At 36.4% G+C, this 19,989-nt stretch overlaps 1 protein-coding gene across 1 annotated transcript; it reads right to left on the reverse strand.

The window, feature by feature from the left end:
- Window positions 1–7,145: 7,145 nt before the first annotated feature.
- Window positions 7,146–16,969, reverse strand: CFAP97D2 (CFAP97 domain containing 2). The gene is made up of 5 exons (XM_026707527.2): window positions 16,673–16,969; window positions 13,653–13,733; window positions 12,802–12,920; window positions 10,827–11,019; window positions 7,146–8,651 (listed from the first exon to the last, which is right to left on the reverse strand). The coding sequence occupies exons 1-5, from the start codon at window positions 16,874–16,876 to the stop codon at window positions 8,496–8,498; spliced, it is 753 nt and encodes a 250-aa protein (XP_026563312.2). The 5' UTR covers window positions 16,877–16,969; the 3' UTR covers window positions 7,146–8,495.
- Window positions 16,970–19,989: the final 3,020 nt, after the last annotated feature.

Raw genomic sequence — 19,989 nt, forward strand, 5'->3', positions numbered from 1 at the left:
ATTAATGGTGGAAATAATGGACAATAATATGAAAACACTCCTGATTGCAATTTATGCCCCGAACGACGAACAAGAAGAATTCTATAAAAAATTACATATGAAAATAGTTGAACTGGACTATGTTAATATAATTATGATGGGAAATTTTAATGGAATTGTAGACAATAAACTGGACTACATATCACAGAAAACAATAAAGTAAAATAGAAAGACACTCCCTAAATCTTTTTTTAAAATGGTAGATGACATAAAATTAAAAGATACATGGAGAGAAAGAAATGCTAAAACTAAACAATACACCTTCTACTCAAATAGACACTTATCATGGTCCAGAATAGATATGATATGGATGTCAACAGAATTGTTAACTAATATTCAAGAAATAAATATTGAAACAAGTACTTGGACAGATCACAATCCAATGATAATTAAATGGAAAGGACAAAGAAGAAGATCTAGATCAGGGGTGTCCAACCTTGGCAACTTTAAGACTTGTGGACTTCAACTTGGGGATATACTTGACAGCAAGATCCAGTACACTAAAAGAGAATAATTATATCAAACTTAAACAGCAGATAGCACTATATTTGGCGAAATGGGAAAATTTACAACTGTCATTAATAGGGAGAATATCAACAATCAAGATGAATATATTACCCAGAATTTTATATTTGTTTCAAACAATTCCAATTAGGCTTGGAAAAGACTAATTTGAAGATTTAAATAAAATTGTTTTGAAATATATATGGCAAGTTAAGAAAGCGAGAATAAAGTTAAAGCTTTTGCAAGATGCTAGAATAAGAGGAGGATTTGGTTTGCCTAATTGGGAGTTGTATTACCAAGCTACAAATTTGATTTGGGTTAAGGAATGGATAGCATTAAGAAATACTAGATTTTTGATATTAGAAGGACATGACCTGTTGTTGGGGTGGCATGCTTTTTTATGGTATAAAGGAACTAAAACATAGGGGTACTTTAGAAGACATCATATACGGGAGTCTCTGTGGTTAAATTGGGAGAAGATTAAAAGACAATGTTATTTGAAAATTCCAGTTTGGTTATCGACTATTGAAGCATTTTCTTATCCTATAATATACAAAAAGGAACAAACAGTTAGATATGGTGAAATATTGAATGAAAAGGGTGAACTTAAATCTATACAAAAACTAGAGGAACAAGGTATAAAGATGAATTGGTTTTCATATGCGCAAATACATTCAAGGTATGATAAAGATTCTAAAACAGAAGGTTTCTATGATAAATGGACTGACTTAGATAAGATTTTGACAGGTACTGATGAAAAGATGATTAAAAAATTGTATGGATATTTATTAGAAATTAAACTAGAAGAAGAACAAGTTAAAGAAACTATGATTGCTTGGGGGAAGAATTTTAGATATGGGATTGATCTAGAGAAATGGCAAAAATTGTGGTCTCAAAATTATAAAATGACAATGTCAACAGCATATAAAGAAAATTTGTATAAGATGTTTTACAGGTGGCACTTTCCCCTGACAAGAATAGCAAGAATGTTCAAGAATAAATCCGAAAAATGTTGGAAACGTCATCAGATACCTGGCTCATATTACCATATGTGGTGGACTTGTGCAGATGCTAAAAAATACTGGACTAAAATCCACACGTGGTTGGAAAAAATGACAAAAAAGCATATAGATTTGAAACCAGAAATATTTTTATTGGGAATTTTACCTGAAATATATAGTAAAGAAATACCTGATTGTAAATGTATTAACAGCGGCTAGGATTGTATTTGCTAAAAGCTGGAGAAATGAGAAAATACCATCACAGGAGGAAATCATTAAGAAAATATTGGAATGTGCTGAAATGAGTAGATTGACATTTGAAATTAGAGAACAAGATGATAAACAATTTTATAAAATTTGGGATCTATTCTATCAATGGTTAGACAATAAAATATAGTAATGAAATATGTAAACTTTTAGAAAATAATAAATATATAAAGATGTATTCTTTTCTTATTATATCTACAAAATGATTCTAGGATAGATCTGGGATGATAATCTGAATTGTCATAAAACAAATTAAGTAAAATATGATCATTTTGGAAAACATGAATGAATAAAAATATAGTCAAATGATTGATTAATAATGATATTAATGTAATGTATTGATTGAAAATACGAGATTATATACAATGTAATTATAATTGAAGACTATGAAATGGAAGCACAAAACATTTTGTAAACCAACCGGCATACTGTATGTACATATATGGAAGATGATTCGATGTTTTTATGTTTTGTTTGTTTATGTTTGTTTTAAAAACCAATAAAAAATTATTTTTAAAAAAAAGGAAGGAAAAAAATGGAGCAGGGCAAAGCGGGGTGCTGTGGGCCTCAGGGAAGCCTCCTGGGCAAAGCAGTAAATAACCGAGGGGAATCCTGGCAAAGCTGATCATAGGAACAGCTGATCATTGAGAGGGAAAAAGAAAAAGAAATACCTTACGGAGTGACTGGGCGGGGAAGAACGCATTCAGTGATGTTGGGCATGTGCACAATGTTGCACATGTGCGATAAGGACTGACTGGGAGGGAAGGGGGGGCAGAGAGGGGCCGGGCCAGCCAGGGACACAATTTGCTGGTTCTCCAAACTGCACAGAACCATAACAACCGGTTCTATAGAACCTGTCCGAACTGGTACAATCTCCCCCCTGTCCCCTCCCCCGAATATGGGCTTTGGGTGAACATAGAGCATACAACCGGACTAGTATTGGACTATTGCCACAGACTACAAAAAGACAATTTAAACATTTATGTTTACCAATTAGCCATCATTCTAATAGCATTCCATGTAGTTTAGGCTTATTGATGTTTACATTTACCTTCCAATTTTTTTGCACCAGAAAAGCTCAAAGTAACCTAATCATCATCTTCATTTAATGACCCCATAATCCCTTGTGGGGTGGAGTCTGGGCAATTGAATTGAACTAGCGGAGTGTTTTAATGGCCAGATGCCTTTCCTGTCACCAATGTGGAATTTTGATTAGCAGATATATTCTCAGTATGCCCAGAGAGAGAAATATCTGCTGCTACCTAGGATTGAACTCCCAGCCTCCTGATTGTGAGGCAAGAGTTCCATCTCTAGGCCAAGGTCCGCACCACTCCACTCAAAGTAACCTCAAAGTAATGGAGAGATAAAATACTTACTAGCAAGCAACCTGATGATTTGTTTTAACAAAAAAACCAAACAAATAAAGCATTTGATTTATTTAAATTTTGCTGAAGGCTAAAAGTCAAGTAGTAATAGAACCATATGCTTTTGAACTATATTTGAGAATGAAGAACTAAACACTTTATTTACATGTGTAATTGTTGCCTACATATTTCAGGATAGTAGTTATATTGCTACCTAATTGATTTTGGTGAATTCTGATATTCTAGCCTGAAGAAAATAAATATATGAATGTAACATATTAGGTACCGAGCAATTAATAAATCATGTTATATTGCTGATCTGTCAGTTTGAAATTCTTTACTTAAACAACAATTTAGGAAAGAACAATTTAGTTAGAAAATGGAGGTGACCATAGGAGAAGAAAACCAAAGCCACTCTATTCCTGATTTATAAAACTTGTTTCAAACTTCATGTTAATTCTTAATATGGTTTGGTTTAGAATTAGTGTCTTATGTGAACCAAAACTATGGTTCATGATTTGAACATGCTGTGTAGCATATTCAATAAGCCAGAAACAGGGATCAGTTGGGATCAGGGTGGGCTTCAGCCGGTTTGCGCCAGTTTGGCTGAACCGGATGTTAATTCTATATCTGGTTTGGCAAACCAGTAGTTCTGACAACTGGCTGGCCCCGCCCACCCCTCCCCTCCCAGGAGTCCCCACATGACCCATTTTGGATCACAGGTCCAGGGCCCATGTGGAGGCTCTGGGAAGGTGAAAAATGGGCCTCCTGGTGGCTCCGGAAGGCTGGAAATGGACCCATTTCCGGCCTTCAGAGAGCCTCCAGAGCCCAGGGAAGGCAAAAAAACAGGGTCCCTGTGGCCCGTTTTCGCTCCCAGGGTGGTGCAGGAGGCCAAGTAGACCATGCCCACCATGGCCACGCCCACCCAGCAACCAGGCAGAGAACCAGTTGTTAAATTATTTGAAGCCCAGCCCCTTGCTATTGTAGTTGCCTTGTTGTGTAGCAACCTCCCTGCATGTGCTCCTTGACTCCATAAACGAATTGGTGATGGAGTTTCTTAGGTGTATGGTTCTGGGAGACTTTAATCTGACTTCCATAGAAGTGAGGTAAGAGACAGTTCAGAAATTCATGACTACCATGACAGGCATGGGCCTGTTTCAGTTCATCCATTGTCCAACAAGCACCAATGATTTAATGCCAGGTCTAATTTTTTTTCTGTCAGAGCAATGGCAATATGATTTGGAACTGGTGGAGTTATCTGTTGCTTTCCTGTGATGATCATCTCTCTGTGGAATATCATACTTCCAGAGGTCAGGTTGGCCCAGACTCTACCTGCCTTCTTCAAGATTTTAAAAACTTGGCTGTGCCACTGAACATGGGGATCTAGAGGTATATTGTGCAGTGGTATTGCTGAATATGTTTTTAGATCCTGGCTGGATTTTGTTAATTTAATTATATTGGTTTTATATATTTTTAAACTATGGTTTAACTGTGATTTTTTTGTAGTTTTAAAATTGTTGTAAGACACCCAGAGTTATACAGTTGAAATGGGCTGCTATTTAAATCAATGAAATATTTTAATAGGTGTGTTTCAGTGGTGGGATTCAAATGTTTTTACTACCGGTTCTGTGGGCGTGGCTTGGTGGGCGTGGCAGGCGAAGGATACTGTAAAATCTCCAGTCAGAGGTGGTATTTGCCGGTTCTCCATAATACTCAAAATTTCCGCTACCGGTTCTCCAGAACTGGTCAGAACCTGCTGAATACCACCTCTGGTGCGTTTCTATTCAGAAACGTAGCTTTTGTAACTTATATGATGATAACTCAAAACTGAAACTGCTACAATGTGTTCTTCATGGATCAACTTTTGAATATAGCTTTAAAAATGCAGCTAAGCCATAATGTGATGATTTGGGTGATGAATACAAGTAGTCTTCTGTTTATAACCATTAGTTTAATAGTTTTAAAAAATATTTTTAAAAAAGGTTGTAAAATAGGGCAAAACTCACTTAACAACTACCTTGCTTAGCAACGGAAATATGAGGCTCAGTTCTGGTTGTAAATCGAAGAGTTTAATTGCTGTATTGGCAGCTGGCTTCTCTGGTTATCAGTAATATTCCAGTTCAGGTTGCTCGTCTATGTGTTATAAGGCCTTGCATGGGTTAATGCCTCACACAGCCCAAATGATGTTGTGCAGAAATGCCATTTGAAGTGGAAATTGAAGCAAATACTTAAGAGTAAGTCCCTGCCCCTCTCATTTTGATAAACACACCTTCTCCAGCAAGCAGTTCATAGTCTCTGGCCTGGCGTACTATGGACTCTTAATCCACACCTTATTCATCTTCAGTACAGAAAAAGCCGTAAGGAGAAAGTGCTTGACTTAGAGTTACAAAAACCAGATTTGAACTGTACATCACCACTTGGCAGTATATCTTATACCATCTCTTAAATATTTTTGTAGTAGATTTCCTGCTCTTTGTAGAAGGGCCTTCACACTAGAAAGATGTTCTATCCTACTCTCAATGGTCATGGAAGGGAATTTTAATTATATCCCTTACCAGGAACAAGTATATGTGTGCTTAGAAATAGACAGTTGCACATGGTTTACTGAGTTGTCTTTTATAACATGCCTGGTGTGCATATGAATTTCTTTCCATATTAGCAAATGCTTGGGCTGATCCTAATCAGAGATTTTAAGATGTTTTTTTTAATTAAAGAATTCAATTAATGAAGTTTCTGGGAAAAGGTTTTTAAAAAATGTGCCATCCCATTTGCTAAGAGAAAGCATTGAGTCTAAGCAATGCACAGACAAAAATGAAATTTGGTGGTTTATAAACTTTGCCTTTAATGATATTTGTCCATGTTAAATTTATTTCAGGTACACCATTCTAATTTTTATCTAAAGATAAATCTATGACTGCAAACAAACAACCAAGGGTGGAATTCTACAGGTTCAGACCAATTCTATAGAACTGGTTGTTATGATTCTGTGCTGTTCGGAGAACTGGCAAATCGTGCCCCTGGCTGGACCTGCCCCTCTCTGCCCACCCCTCTCCTCCCTGCCCAGGCAGTCCTTATCACACATGCGCAACATCACACGCATGTGCAACATCACGCGCATGCCCAACATTGCTGACTACGTTTTTCCCCACCCAGTCACACCTTAAGGTATTTTTCCCCCTCCCAACGATCAGCTGTGCCAGGATTCCCCTAGCTGTCTTACTGCTTCACCCAGGAGGCTTCCTTGAGGCCCAGGAAGGCAAGAAATGGAGGCGGGTGTAGCACACATACCCCGTGCTCCATTTTTTTTTGCCTTCCTGGGCCCCAGGAAGCCTTCTGGGAGCAACCCCCCAGGAGGCTTCCCTAAGGCCCAGAAGGTCCCAAAATGGAGTGTGGGAGCGGGGTTCTGTGCGGCTCCCCCAGGCTCTGTTTTTTTTCATTCCTGGGCCCCAGGAAAGCCTTGTGGGAGCAAAAACGCCACTCGCCCGGAGGCTTCCCTGAGGCCCAGAAGGCCCCAAAAACGGGGGGGGGGGTGTTGCTGCAAAAAAAAGAAGCCACGCCCACCCAGTCAAATAGCCACGGCCACCTAGCCACGGCCACAGAACTGGTTGTTAAAAAAAAATTGAATCCCACCTCTGCAAGCAACCATCTACTCCCACACAGAAGGTGTTTGGAAAGTAAAATTTCCTTTTTTAAAATAAACTATTAGCTTATTACGGAAAGTCTATTTTAATGATGACTGGAGTACTAGAGAGTTTACTTATGTAGCTTTCTGGATTATGTTTCAACTTTGATATTTTTTTTGTGACATAAACCTTTGTTGGAATTTCTGCTTCTGTATATTTTGGATCTTCTCAGAGCAGGAGCCTATGGTCAGCATTGCAAATCTATTCATGTGTGTGGTTTTCCTTAAGTGAGGGAAAAGACACATGATCCATCCAATGCACTTTAATCTCATTTAAGTACCCAACACTGCTGATCAAAGCATGTTTATTCAGGAAGAAGGATTACAATTTGCCAACTGTGTTTGTAATTTACTTGTTCTTTGTTCCTTAATATAAGGTACATCAACACTTTTATTTGTTGAATTATAAATAGGCTTCTGCATATGATTCCATTTCCTAGGCAATGATCAAACATATTTACATACAAAAGTAATGAGATTTCATGTTGCCAAATGTTTACAATGGAAAGAGGAAGAAGAGCAATAAAGGAACACACACTATTGCAATTGTATACTATGCATGTTGCACAAATTAGACAAGGAATGTGCTAAAACTCCTGAAATGTATTCAGAGGAATGGGACCAATAACATTGATGTATATTTTTGACACCTACTTGAATGTGGTAAAAGAATCCACTGTTAATGCTAATTGTCGATGCAGATCCTAAAAACCACAAGTGCTTAAATATTTATATTATAACATGATGGTTTTACTATTACTCTGTGGGGCAGATTCAGAATTATTTAGAGTTGAAATCACTTTCTGCTTTGTAATTAAATCTGCATCCATTGTATTAACCGGATAAATACTTCATATACAGTATGTTTAGCTAATCTTCTGAGCCCAGATAGATGGCAGTGGTGATATTGAAAAGGTGAGATTAATATTTAAATAAGAAACCCTCTGGGAATTCCTGGTCTATAAGTTAAAATTCTATATTGTTATCAAGAAAACTATATAGATGTATTGTATGTATGAAGTCACCAAGGGCTTAGTTTTTAAATTCATATTTCACATAAGTAAAGCATTGGATTGCATTGTAAGTAGCAAATTTCTTAATCCCACAGCTCTGACAGTATAATTCAGAATGTACTTTTAAAGAAAAGCCACTGGAATATGTGAAAAAATATGACAGAGCATCAAAATTGTTTTATTAATGAGCTATTGCTTAATTAATATGTTAGCATACTGAGAGTATAATTCACAAAAGAGATTTCTGTTATTAACACACTTTATCATGGCCTTAAATATTTGTCTGTCCATCCATCAATCTATCCATCCATTTATCCAGTTGTAATTTTCATTAATACAGTGACATTTGTTTTAGAAAAGAAGATTTTGGCTATCACATACATTATATTCAGCCTTAAGTAGTGCTCTTTTAAATTAACTATCATTAATGAAAATATCTTAGGATGACCACCCTAATAGCCCGCTAATACATTCATACTTAATAACTGGTGTGAACATTATTCACCTATGCTATGAGACATATTTAATATTTATAACTATAGTAATTTCCCAGTAATTATAGCCATGCATCAGGAATTCAAGCGTGTAATGTCCATTGTCTGACCTGCCAATGTAAGAATTGAAATTAAGCCTTTTCTATTGGATTTTCTCCTTGACAATCCTCATTCAGTTCTTTGTCTTGGTGGATTAGTTCTACTCCTTGTTCTTGCTTATCTGTCAGATGTTCAACTTTCAGTTTGTTATCTTTCAGTCTTTTTTTATACATTTTCTTATGTTGTCCCTGTGTGATTATAAATGATAAATGATTGTAGTTAAAAATAGCTTCATTTTCTTAAAACAAAAAGACAGGATTTTCAACTATTTTTGCAGATTTTACAGAAGTTAACTACTTGATTATTTTAATTTGATGGACTTGATTATTTTAATACAAATTCTATTACAACTATAACAGCTGCAGGATTTGACAATATTGGTCCTTTTCTGGTTGCCTTTCTGATTGTTGAGACAGTGTCCCAATGCTCTTTAATTTATTTTAGTTGAACTACAATTCAACTGAATGTATTGGTATTCACAGGTATGGAAACGACTTACATTGTCTCTGCTTTCTTGCAAAAATTCCTTGACTCAGGAATGTGTGCTTTAGACATGTTTTGAGATTTTGGATTAAGGTAAAGCAGAGAAAGCATTGCAACTTCAAATTTATTCCCTTCAAGCTATTTGTTGCATGAAGATAAAAGTCTTAAAATCCTTTTGAAGAAAAGTGCCTTCCCATGCTTCCAACATCTAAGAATTGCTTTTGTTGATCTTAAAGCAGACCAGGATTTTAGGAATTACTTGGGTACATAAAATCTGACCTTAGAGGGATGGGAAAAGCAAGTAGATTGCATAATTTTAGTGCTAGTAGTATGTTATTTTAGATAATTTTAGTGGTATGTTATTTTGAAAGAAAAAAAGACAAATAATATTTGATATAAAAACATTGATTAGTTTTCTATTCTAAAACTTGGGTCCCATACTCTTAAGCTTATTGAAACGTATGTGTGTGCAAATTTCTATGTATGGAGCTTCACGTGACCAGTCAGTGGATTCATTCCAAATCTCGACATCATGCCCATCAGTTTGAACTCATTTGAAATGTTTCCTTAATGCGAGGCTCAAAAGGATCAATCATTACCTATGAATTACCAAAATACTGTGAAGCAACAATTATTTTCATATGCATACAATACAAAATATGGCCAATACAAGGTTTCTTTGGTCATTGGTCCTATGTAATTGAAATGTCTTTTCTTTTTTTCTCATTTGGTGCTTTATTTCTTTTCTCCTATGGTGTTTTTATTCCTGCTTTAGAAATCATCCACCCCATCTTCTCTTTTAGCAGGAATGTCTGTCTCATTTTCATTTCATTCCCCACAAAGTTTCCACTTTGCCAGCATTTAATGAGAAAACATAAAAAGATCCTTTATAGATTGTAGAAAGGAGAAGACAGAGAAGATGTGCAGCCCAAAAGATCAAGCAGGTGGAAGAACCATTTGCCAGTTGAAGGGCAAGGGAGGCCCCAGGAAGGCCTGATTCTAATCTGAAGGGGCAGAATCAAGAACATGCATGTTGCCTTGACCTTTGGAGGAAGATACAAACTTAAAAAATAAGACTCTACAAATGAGACAAATTTGTGCCTATGTATTATATGTGTCTGTGTGCGTATATGAAAGTAAGCATCTGATAGATAACTGTCACATTTTTTTTCTTATTAAAATAAAATAGGTAGTTGAAATATTCACTTTCACAGTGGGTCTATCAATGCTGCAGACAGGAAAAATTAATCCAGGTATTCCTTGGATCCCACAGCACAAAGATGATCGGTGATTTCCCCCAGATCCAAACATCCCATTATTCAGAGTTAAGGGCCTCCCCAAGAAATCCATTCCAAATCCAAACCCATTTCTGGTTGCATGCTTGAACATTGAATTCTCTTAGCTAAATTTTTCACAATGCCATTACATTGATATTTAATAGTAATTAAACCAAAATACCGGTAGAGTCACAGATTAATTTTATTTCATCTTAGCAGCTTTCTATATCCCACATACTCATAATTTAATATATGTTTCATAACATCTTCTAAATCCATCTCTTATAAACAAAGTGAGTTGCCATTACAATCCATTAAACTACCTGAACTAAGCACAGGTTAGCAAATGTTATTCAAGTTGTTAATAGCAGATATTGAAATTTAATAAATAATATATAAGATAGGATACTTCAGTTCTATTTTGCCTTTGACAGCCCACGGTTTTCCACGCTTACTGGAACAACTATGGAATTTTCCAGCTTTTCATTAGCACAAGTTTGTTCTGCCCTAAAAACTGCAAGAGATACAGCTTAGCAACAGAAGACCTAGAGATACAGACTAACAGAAATGCGTGGTATGTATATAATTAACAGCAGTAATTACCTTTTGAATCTGCAACTCATGCAGGCTTGGAGGATATCTTGTAATACTGCTCATGTAGTTTTTAGTCTTTCGCCAATCTTCACTCCATTCCTGAATACTGTACCGAGATTTACACTTTGCAATTCTTTCCAGAATGGCACAATTTTCTTGGTTTATTCTGAACAATTCTCGCTCTTGTTTTTCTCTGTTTAAACTAAAAGGGGGGAGGAAGAGCTCTGTGCAATAAATTAATCATCCAAGCATTAAAAGTTAAAAGCATTCTGTCCGATCTCCAAAATGCTAAATGAAAATAAGTTCTTACTGCATTATAATAAGCCCCTTCAGTTAATTGTCAAGAACTTAAAACTGAAATCATGTCTCTCTTTTGTTACTCTCATATTGATGTAACTCATGCTACTGCTTATCTTCCACTATGACTGTGGATGATGGAAGTTCTAATGTAAAACATCTAAAATACTGCAAATTGGCAAGGACTGAAAGGTGCATCCCCACAATATTAAATATTAAATCTTTATCTTGGGCTATTGAACAAGCTGCTCAGAAGAAACCTTCCCAGGTTCTAATATAATGAATTTTAATGGATCTAGTTATGTGTATAGCATGAAAGTGTCCCCTTAATTAGGCTGGTAGTTATCACCAAAATAGCTCTTATTTTTACTACTTATTTTTACTTTTTCAAATACTTAAGTGTGCAGAGTTACAAGATCAAATGCATATACATGCATACAGTACATTAAGGTAAAGGTTTCTCCTGTCCACTAGTGTCTGGCTCTAGGGGCTGGTGCTCATCCCTGTTTCTTAATCGTGGGAGCCAGCGTTGTTTGAAGAGACTTCTATGGTTATGTGGCCAGCATGACTATATACTGAGGCACAAGGAACCCTGTTGCCTTCCCACTGAAGTGATACCTATTTATTGATTTGCATTTGCATGCTTTTGAAATGCTAAGTGGACGAGAACTGGAGCAGGTAACAGGAGCTCATCCTGTCATGCAGGCTCAGGTCTCAAACCCGGGCTGTCAGCTTTTCAGTGACAAGCTCAGCAGCTTTAACGGCTGAGCCATTGCATTCCTATACAATCCATAGCAACCAGCTTTAACATTAGAATGTTTTCTTGACCAGCACAAATGTATTTCTTGATTTTCCCTTTGTTTAGCTCTCTAATATCCCTAATCTGTAATTATAGTATTGTTACACTTGCAGTAGCAAGTCTCAGTACCTTAGGGGTTAGAATACAGTGCACAGAAAGTTATCAGCTTGAAACTTAGCAGAAATATTTTTGGTTTTTTTCCCCTGAGCTATCCTGTGGGGTTTTTTTTTTTGCTGAGCTTTTTTATTAGTCCATTGATCCACCAATAAAAGCTGGAGTTCTCTTTTTTTTTTCCTGGCACCAAATAAATGGAGTAATAAGTTTTCTGCTGTGAAGCACAAGCAACCAAAGCCACTCATGAATAGCTTAAGTCTGCTTATATTACAAGACTCTCCAAGATTCTTTGCCTTCCACAGGAATAAGTAGATAAGCTTTCATGGATCCGGGCAGGGGGAGGAGAGGGGAAGCAGGCTTATGCTTTTTGTAGCTGCACAAGGACTCAAGGCTAATTCCCATCTTGACCCCTCCTACCAGACTGGCTGGCAGTTTCTCAACATCTGTAATACTTATTTATGTCAGTTATTTGGAAGATGGGATGAAACCCTTCTTCAGCAAAAATGATGAAATGATGCAAGTTATAGCTTAGGTAAATAAAATATTAATTCTTTTAAGGTGCTTCTGGGCTTCAAACCAATAGTCCTCTACATCTCAAGTAAATGTTACATTAAATGTTACATCCACTAACACAATTCTCACACCATTATAACAATTGATGTAGCAGAAATTAGGAGGTTAAATCTGGGAAAAGCGTAAGATTTGCTCCAGGTAGAATAATATTACAACTATTACAGCTACATAATTGTTCATCATTTTTACTCCAAATCTTACCTTTTGGTTATATATTCATTTTTATTATCTACTCTTCCTTCAGTCTTCATGATGTAAGATATCTTCTTTAGTAACAAATGGTTATCTCGTTCTATTGTAGACAAACGGTCCTTATCAAGCTTCAGGCATTAAAAAAAGAATAGTTTAATAGATCATGTTTATATCCAATTAATATTTTCCTCCCTCCACCCCATCCCCATTAATGCTACGTATACAATGGCACTGAAAAAAGTGACTTATGGCCATTTTTCACACTTATGACCATTGCAGCACCATGATCACGAGATTTACATTCAGATGCTTGACAATTGACTCACATTTATGATGGTTGCAATATCCCAGAGTCTTATAACCCCCTTTTGTGAACTTCTGACAAGCACAGTGAATGAGGAAACCAGATTCACTTAACAACCATGTTACTAACTTAACAACTGTAGTGATTCCCTTAACAGATATGATGAGAAAAGCTGTAAAATGGGGCAAAAACTCACTTAACAAATTTCTCATTTAACAACATAAATTTGGGGCTCAATTGTGGTTGTAAGTTGAAGACTATCTATGTTCCTTTCTGACTCTGTATGTATATCAATACTATTTCTTTCACGCATGACATATCTATATTTTGCTTGGTGTATTTCACAGAAAAAAACAAACCAAATGGCACTAGTACTCCTGAATGTTTTTCTTATCTGATTGAAATATTGCAAGGCTGACATTTAAATATAAAAATTTTAAAAAGTCAGAATAAAAAAATATTTTGATTGTAGTTCATAAATATTTATATTATAATAGTGTACCTCATGATCTTTTAAGCCCTCTTGTCTCTGTTTTTTGTATAAATTGCAGCATACCTTAAGTTTTCTTAATTTCAAGTGAAGATGTCCATATGTTGGAGGAGCAGATGTGTCTACCACAGGCTTGGCTCTCAGGATCTGCAGCAGGTTAAAACATTCTTTTGGTGTTTAAATTTCACTTGAAATAATGAATCAATAAGGCTCTTACTTAAGTGGAACCCATTGGCTCTTAGTAAGCAATAATTATTTATCAGCTTTTCTCTGGTGACAGGATTACAGATATCCCTCACTTAATTTAGTGACCAGAGTTACAATAGCACTGAATAAGTGGTGCTTAGGATGGGTTGTTAAACTTCTGGACATTCCAGCACTCAGTAGTCTCGTGATAATGACCCAAGCACTTATCAACTAGGTTGCAGCATCACATCTAGCTTTCCACAAGCAAAGTCAATGGGGAAGGAGGTATGGAAAGTCACAAGTTGCTCCTGCTGCAACTTTTTCTCCTGAGGAGTCTGACTATGGAGTGCAAGATTCTGGGACTCCATTGTGTGCATCTGTCTGTAGCCCCACCCACCCCTGTCTTCGCCTATCAGCAGCCACCCCTCAACTAGTTGCACTTGTGTGGTACTGCTGCAGCCATTGGCACTGCCACATAATAGCCCCCCTTCCCGTTCATGCTTCTGCTGTGCCACTGGCACAATCTCCCACCCCCGGCAGTAGTCGCTTCCACCTGGCCATGCTCATACTGCACCACGGCAGCCATGGCTTGCTTGCAAGTCACCCAGGTCTTGTGACTTGCTGCTTTTTTGTCCTATTGATTGTGATTTTTGGAGGCAGGCAGGAAGTCATGAGAAGGTCCTCACTTAACAACCTGCAATCCTTGCTTGATGATGGCAAACAATACAGTCACAAAACAGATTGCATAGGGACAGAAATCCCAGTTCCAATTAACAGTTGTTAAGTGAGGACTACTTTGTATTGAAACATTGCGAGGGCCTTGAGCATAATATAGTAACATAACATAGTAACATAATCCTGTACATGTATACTCATTATTTCTGGAAGATTTTCCTACAGAAAAATGTCTCAAAATTGTGACATCTGACTAACACAGCTCTATATAGGTTTACTCAGAAGTAAGTCATACTTATTTAGTGGCTATTAATCCCAGGATTCTACTCATAGGATTATAACTTAATGAGTTTGAACTGAGGTGTATGTTACATACAGATACATGAAATTTCTCCATCATCATCATCTTCATCTTTATAATTCATCACATTTCTGGCCCACTCTATATCCCAGTCTCTTCCAGTTAGAATTCTCTCTCTCTATTGTATGCCCCTATCTAGCACCCATTTATTCATCTTTGATCCTTTATGTCCTCTACTGGTATCTCATTATGGACATAAAGCTATTTTTTACATTTGTTCTTACAAGACACATTCCAGAACAGTATATTTATAGAATGCCTATTTATCATTTACTGTAAAAGGCCTAAGGTCTAAATAAGAACAGAATAATAATAAAGTAGAACTGTAATCAGTCTTAAGAAGTAAATATTTAAATACTGTAGAATCAAGCTGAATTATACTGTAGTGTCATGAAACGGCACATTTATCAGAAGGTAACAGATCAACACATTGATTATGAATTTTCTCTAAGCCTGTGGTCCCCAATGTTGCACCTGGAATACAGGTAGTCCTCCACTTACAACAGTTCATTTACTGACCGTTTAATGGAACAACGGCATTGAAAAAATGACTCAGGACCATTTTTCACACCTATGACCTTTTCCGCATCCTCATGTCACATGATTTACATTCAGATGCTTAACAACTGACTCACATGTACAATGGTTGCCGTATCCCAGAGTCATGTGGTCTCCTTTTGTGACCTTCTGACAAGCAAAGTCAATGGGGAAACCAGATTCACATAACGACCATGTTGCTAACTTAACAATGGCAGTGATTCACTTAACAAATGTCTCAAGAAAAATTGTAAAGTGGAGCAAATTCATTTAACAATTTTTTCTCAGAGTCGTATGATCCCCTTTTTGCGAATTTCTGACAAGTAAAGTCGATGGGGAAGCTTGATTAATTAACAACCGTGTTACTAATTGAAAAACTACAGTGATTCACTTAACAAATATGATGAGAAAAGTCATAAAAATGGGGCAAAACTCACTTAACAAATTTGTCATATTTAACAAATTTGTCATATTTGTCATATTTGTCAATATAAAATTTTGGACTCAGTTGTGGTTGTAAGTTGAGGACTATCTGTAATCGATCTCCAGTACTGATTAGTGAATGTGCTCATTTGTACAGTATTTCTGCAAATGTTAACTTTTCTACAATCCTTCTACTTCAGCACTATGATTACTATTGCTTGTAAACTTCAAAAATAAAGGAAATCAATATTGGATTTGAAATGGATTGTTTTTCATCTTAAGGATGGAAAATCAAGGATATATTTCCTATTATCTTAATTTTAAAACAAACATCAAATTACATTGGCACTATATATATGTTTATACTAATTGTAATAATAATGCTACTAATGTAAAATCAATTTAGTTATAATAAAATTCTGTATCTTTTCAGCACTGGTGATTTTTGCCTTAGACAATTTATTAATAAACGTGATGTGGCATATGTATTTTCCCCCTGGACACATGATGCTGTATTTCTTGAAGAGTATTGTGACAGAGAAAGGACCATTAATAAATGCCATTGATAATCACTTTAATGCTGACTCATCGTGGAAATTAATAACTCTGTCCAAGAAACTAATACAAAAAGTAGCCACACTTTGGGAAATGTTACATTTTTACTTTTGGTAAAGTATTACCCTGAATATTCTAAAGTTGGAAGGTGTTTTCTACCTAAATTCTGGTACTAAAATTGTATTTAGCTTAAAGTGTGAAGTTGAGAAGAACAGCATACAGTGCATAGGTATTAACAGGAAGGGAAGAGGTGGCTAACAGACCCTATTCTGGGTAGACCGCAAAGTTATTCCTTCCAATAAGTTTGTCTTTGAGCATACGGCTTTAATTATCAAAAAGTTATGCTTACCTTTTGCTTATGTTCTTCATAAGTAGCTTTGTCCCACTTCTGCTGAAGATATTTACTGCCACATGGCAGAATTGGCTGGTAGGCACGATGCATCTTAAAACAACCTAAAGTATATCTAAATCTGGAGTCCTTGAAGGAGTGTGAGTCATCAGCTGGAACCTTCTTGAGCAAAGCTCTAACAACAGTGGTGTGTTTGCAGGTCATGTGAGAGTTGTCATGGCATCGCTGTAGCAAAAATTGAATAGCTGGTAGTAGCTTTTTAAACACTAACTGGGGGAAATGATAAATAAAGTGCTAAGAATTAAGTACAAAGATTCCAAACAATCTCTTAGATTATGTTGATCAGTGGAATGATTATTTTTCTGTTATCTTATTTAGCAGTCCAAAATTAAGGAAAAGGAGCAGGTAATAATACATTTGATAACATTGTAGACAAATATGAATTTGCACAAATAAAGCTCTTAACTTCTTAGTCTTTATCATGAAATCAGATACAAATGCATATAATTGTCATCTGTTACTATTAACTTAACTGTATAGCAACGTAAGTGAGAGCCAAGTTGATGTTGTAGTTAAGACAGTCTGGAAACTGTGGAACTGACTTCTAGTTCCACCTTAGGCACAAAGCCAGCTAGATGACCTTGGATCAGTTCCTTTTCCCTAGGAAGTAGGCAATGGCAAACCACATATGAACCTTAACAAGAAAACTGCAGGGACTTGTCTAGGCAGTCATCAAGAATCGGACACAATTGAACGGAAGAAAAACCAATAGCAATGTGAACTATGTATGTAATGATATAGCTCTATAAAGGTATAGTTTATTTTCTAAAACAATTTATATAAGATTTCCTCATGTTCTGCATGAAAATGGTCTCAGTGTCAGGAACTATTGATGTTAGAACCAGAAACGTGTGTCTTTACTTTACATTTATCTTTAAATCACAGTACGTCTTATTTATATTAAGGTCCAGAGAGTTTGAAGCTGTTGAGTGTTGATCCAGACTTATTGAAAATAATTATGAAAACTAAGTACTCAGAGGAAACATTGGAAATACAACATATATGTATTTCTTCCCATAATAATATCTGGAAAACTACTCACCTAAGTGCATATCTTTGAAAAACAAATCTGTCAATATTGGGACAGGCAAGGATCTGATATTTTTAAAATACTGTATATTGAATACTCTTTTCCAAGAAGTTGTATATAATTTTTCTGTTACTCTTGCTTCATCTGCAGCAGCTCTTTGAGGTATTTTAGGCTAAGAGCATGAGGCTTCACACTAGAACTTGTGGTAAATCATAACTTTCCATAGCCTTAACCATTTACTCAGTATCCGACTACTGAGAAGGTCCTTCAACATGATTCAGGTAGGTTAAAATAGTTATTGCAGGTCAGAAAGAAGCCATAACAACACAATAGTTGTTCTGTGTAGAGCACAGTTTTCAGGGTGTCTATATATCTTTGCTCTGAATATAAACTCATAGTTTTTTTCCTCCCACTTTTCTGAATTAATCAATAATTGGAGGTTTCTTTGAGCATGAACAGTGTAGTATGTTTATTGAAAAGTTCTCTCTAGCCTGAGAATTAGTGATTTCCATTTTGTCAGCCCTGCAGAAACACAGAACGGGGTTCCCATTTTGTATTAATTCAAATTCATTATATAATTTACAGTAGCTATGTTGTATATATCAAACACAGGGGATGCTATTGGCTCAGTGGCTAAAATGCTTGTCAATCAAAATGTCGGCAGTTCAGCGGCTCGAATCCCTAGTGCCGTGTAATGGGGTGAGCTCCCATTACTTTTCCAGCTTCGGCCAATCTTTTATGTTCAAAAGCACATAAAAATGCAAATAGAAAAATAGGGACCACCTTTGGTGGGAAGGTAACAGCGTCCCATGTGTTTTTGGCATTTAGTTATGCCAGCTATATGACCACAGACATGTCTTCGTATAGTGGTGGTTCTTCAGCTTTGAAACGGAGATGAGCACCACCCCCTGGAGTCTAGCACATATGAGTGAGGGGAACCTGAACCTTTACCTTTACATAACAAGCCAATTTGGTTTAAAAACAGGATATGTTCTGTAGACCCAAATTGTTCTGAGATTTACTCATTAAACTATGAATAATATATAAAACCCAGCTAATAGAACTAGCATGGATTCACTGGTAAAACAGCAGAAGTCTAGGTTGTCATAGATATTATTTTTACTGTTAAGTAGATGTTATTTTTATTATTTCATGCCTAATTTAATACTCCAATCATTACCCTAATTATTAAATTCTAAGTTTCTAGACTGGGACCAGATTCCATTTCAGTTTTGCCTCTGGTCAATCATTTTCTTAACTTGCAAAGTTCTGCCTCCTCCTCCTCCCCTTCTCCCCACACACTGGGGGGATATATCTATTCTGTTTTAGGTCTGGCCTGTAGCACAGGATGGCATTCCTGGCCATGTGTCTTCAGTTTATTTACTGCATCTGTCTGGCCGAATAAGAGTGCTTTATAGGAAGACATTAAATGCCCGTCAAGAATGCTAAGGCTGATGTTTTGTTTTTGCTCCTTGCTCTTTCTCTCTTGTTTCTCAGAACATTAATGCTGAATTTGCTGTGATGAATAGCCAAGAAATATGTACTGTGCATTACAGCGTATTTAGAACAGCTTCTTACATTCAAGCTTTCCTATTCTAACTAATAACATTCCACAACTGAAAGACCAGATTCACAGTGTATATCTTCAAAGGGATAGTTATTACTCTCAACTATCTCTTCCCACCGCTCCTCATCTCCTCTCTTTGGATTCTTAGCACCTGTAATGTGCAGCCATTAGCTTCCCTGAACAAAGGAATGGGCATATAAGTGAGCAGCAGTTCATGAGCCAGAGCCGGCTTCTGAGCCTGGTGGTATTCTCTTAACAGAGCTACCCTTTCATTCATGTTCAAGTTCTGCTATGTAAAATAACTATTAATTTCTTGCATGTTTGCTCCATTTTTGTATTTACATGTAATGCAGAAATGCACATATTTATACGTTGCACCATCCCTATTTTTCCTAGAGAATGGATTTTTCGTAAATTTACTGACTTTCAATTTCTCTCCTAATCTTTCAACTTGGGGTGGGGAAGAGGAACAAAAGATTCACATTTTTGTCTTCACCTTCTCTGGGTAGCCTTCAGAAATCCCATGTTGGCAAGCTGTAAGCAGGATCTGAACCCTACTTTCTGACTTCTGATTGTAAATGTTTGTAATTGTGTAAGAGGGGTTTTTTTTATGGGTGGATTTGCACATTACCTCAGTCCATAATATGGTACCTCTGTTTG

The sequence above is a fragment of the Pseudonaja textilis genome, chromosome 8, assembly GCF_049901715.1.
Source record: "Pseudonaja textilis isolate UNSWEBS1 chromosome 8, rPseTex1.2, whole genome shotgun sequence".
In the NCBI taxonomy this organism is placed as follows: domain Eukaryota; kingdom Metazoa; phylum Chordata; class Lepidosauria; order Squamata; family Elapidae; genus Pseudonaja; species Pseudonaja textilis.

Excerpts from the sequence above, each read along its gene's own strand:
- CFAP97D2 (XM_026707527.2), bottom strand. The coding sequence starts at position 16,876 with ATGACCTGCAAACACACCACTGTTGTTAGAGCTTTGCTCAAGAAGGTT. Across the intron at positions 11,020-12,801 it reads AATGAATATATAACCAAAAG|TTTAAACAGAGAAAAACAAG; the intron begins GTAAGATTTGGA and ends CCCCCCTTTTAG. Across the intron at positions 8,652-10,826 it reads ATGAGTTGCAGATTCAAAAG|GGACAACATAAGAAAATGTA; the intron begins GTAATTACTGCT and ends ATAATCACACAG.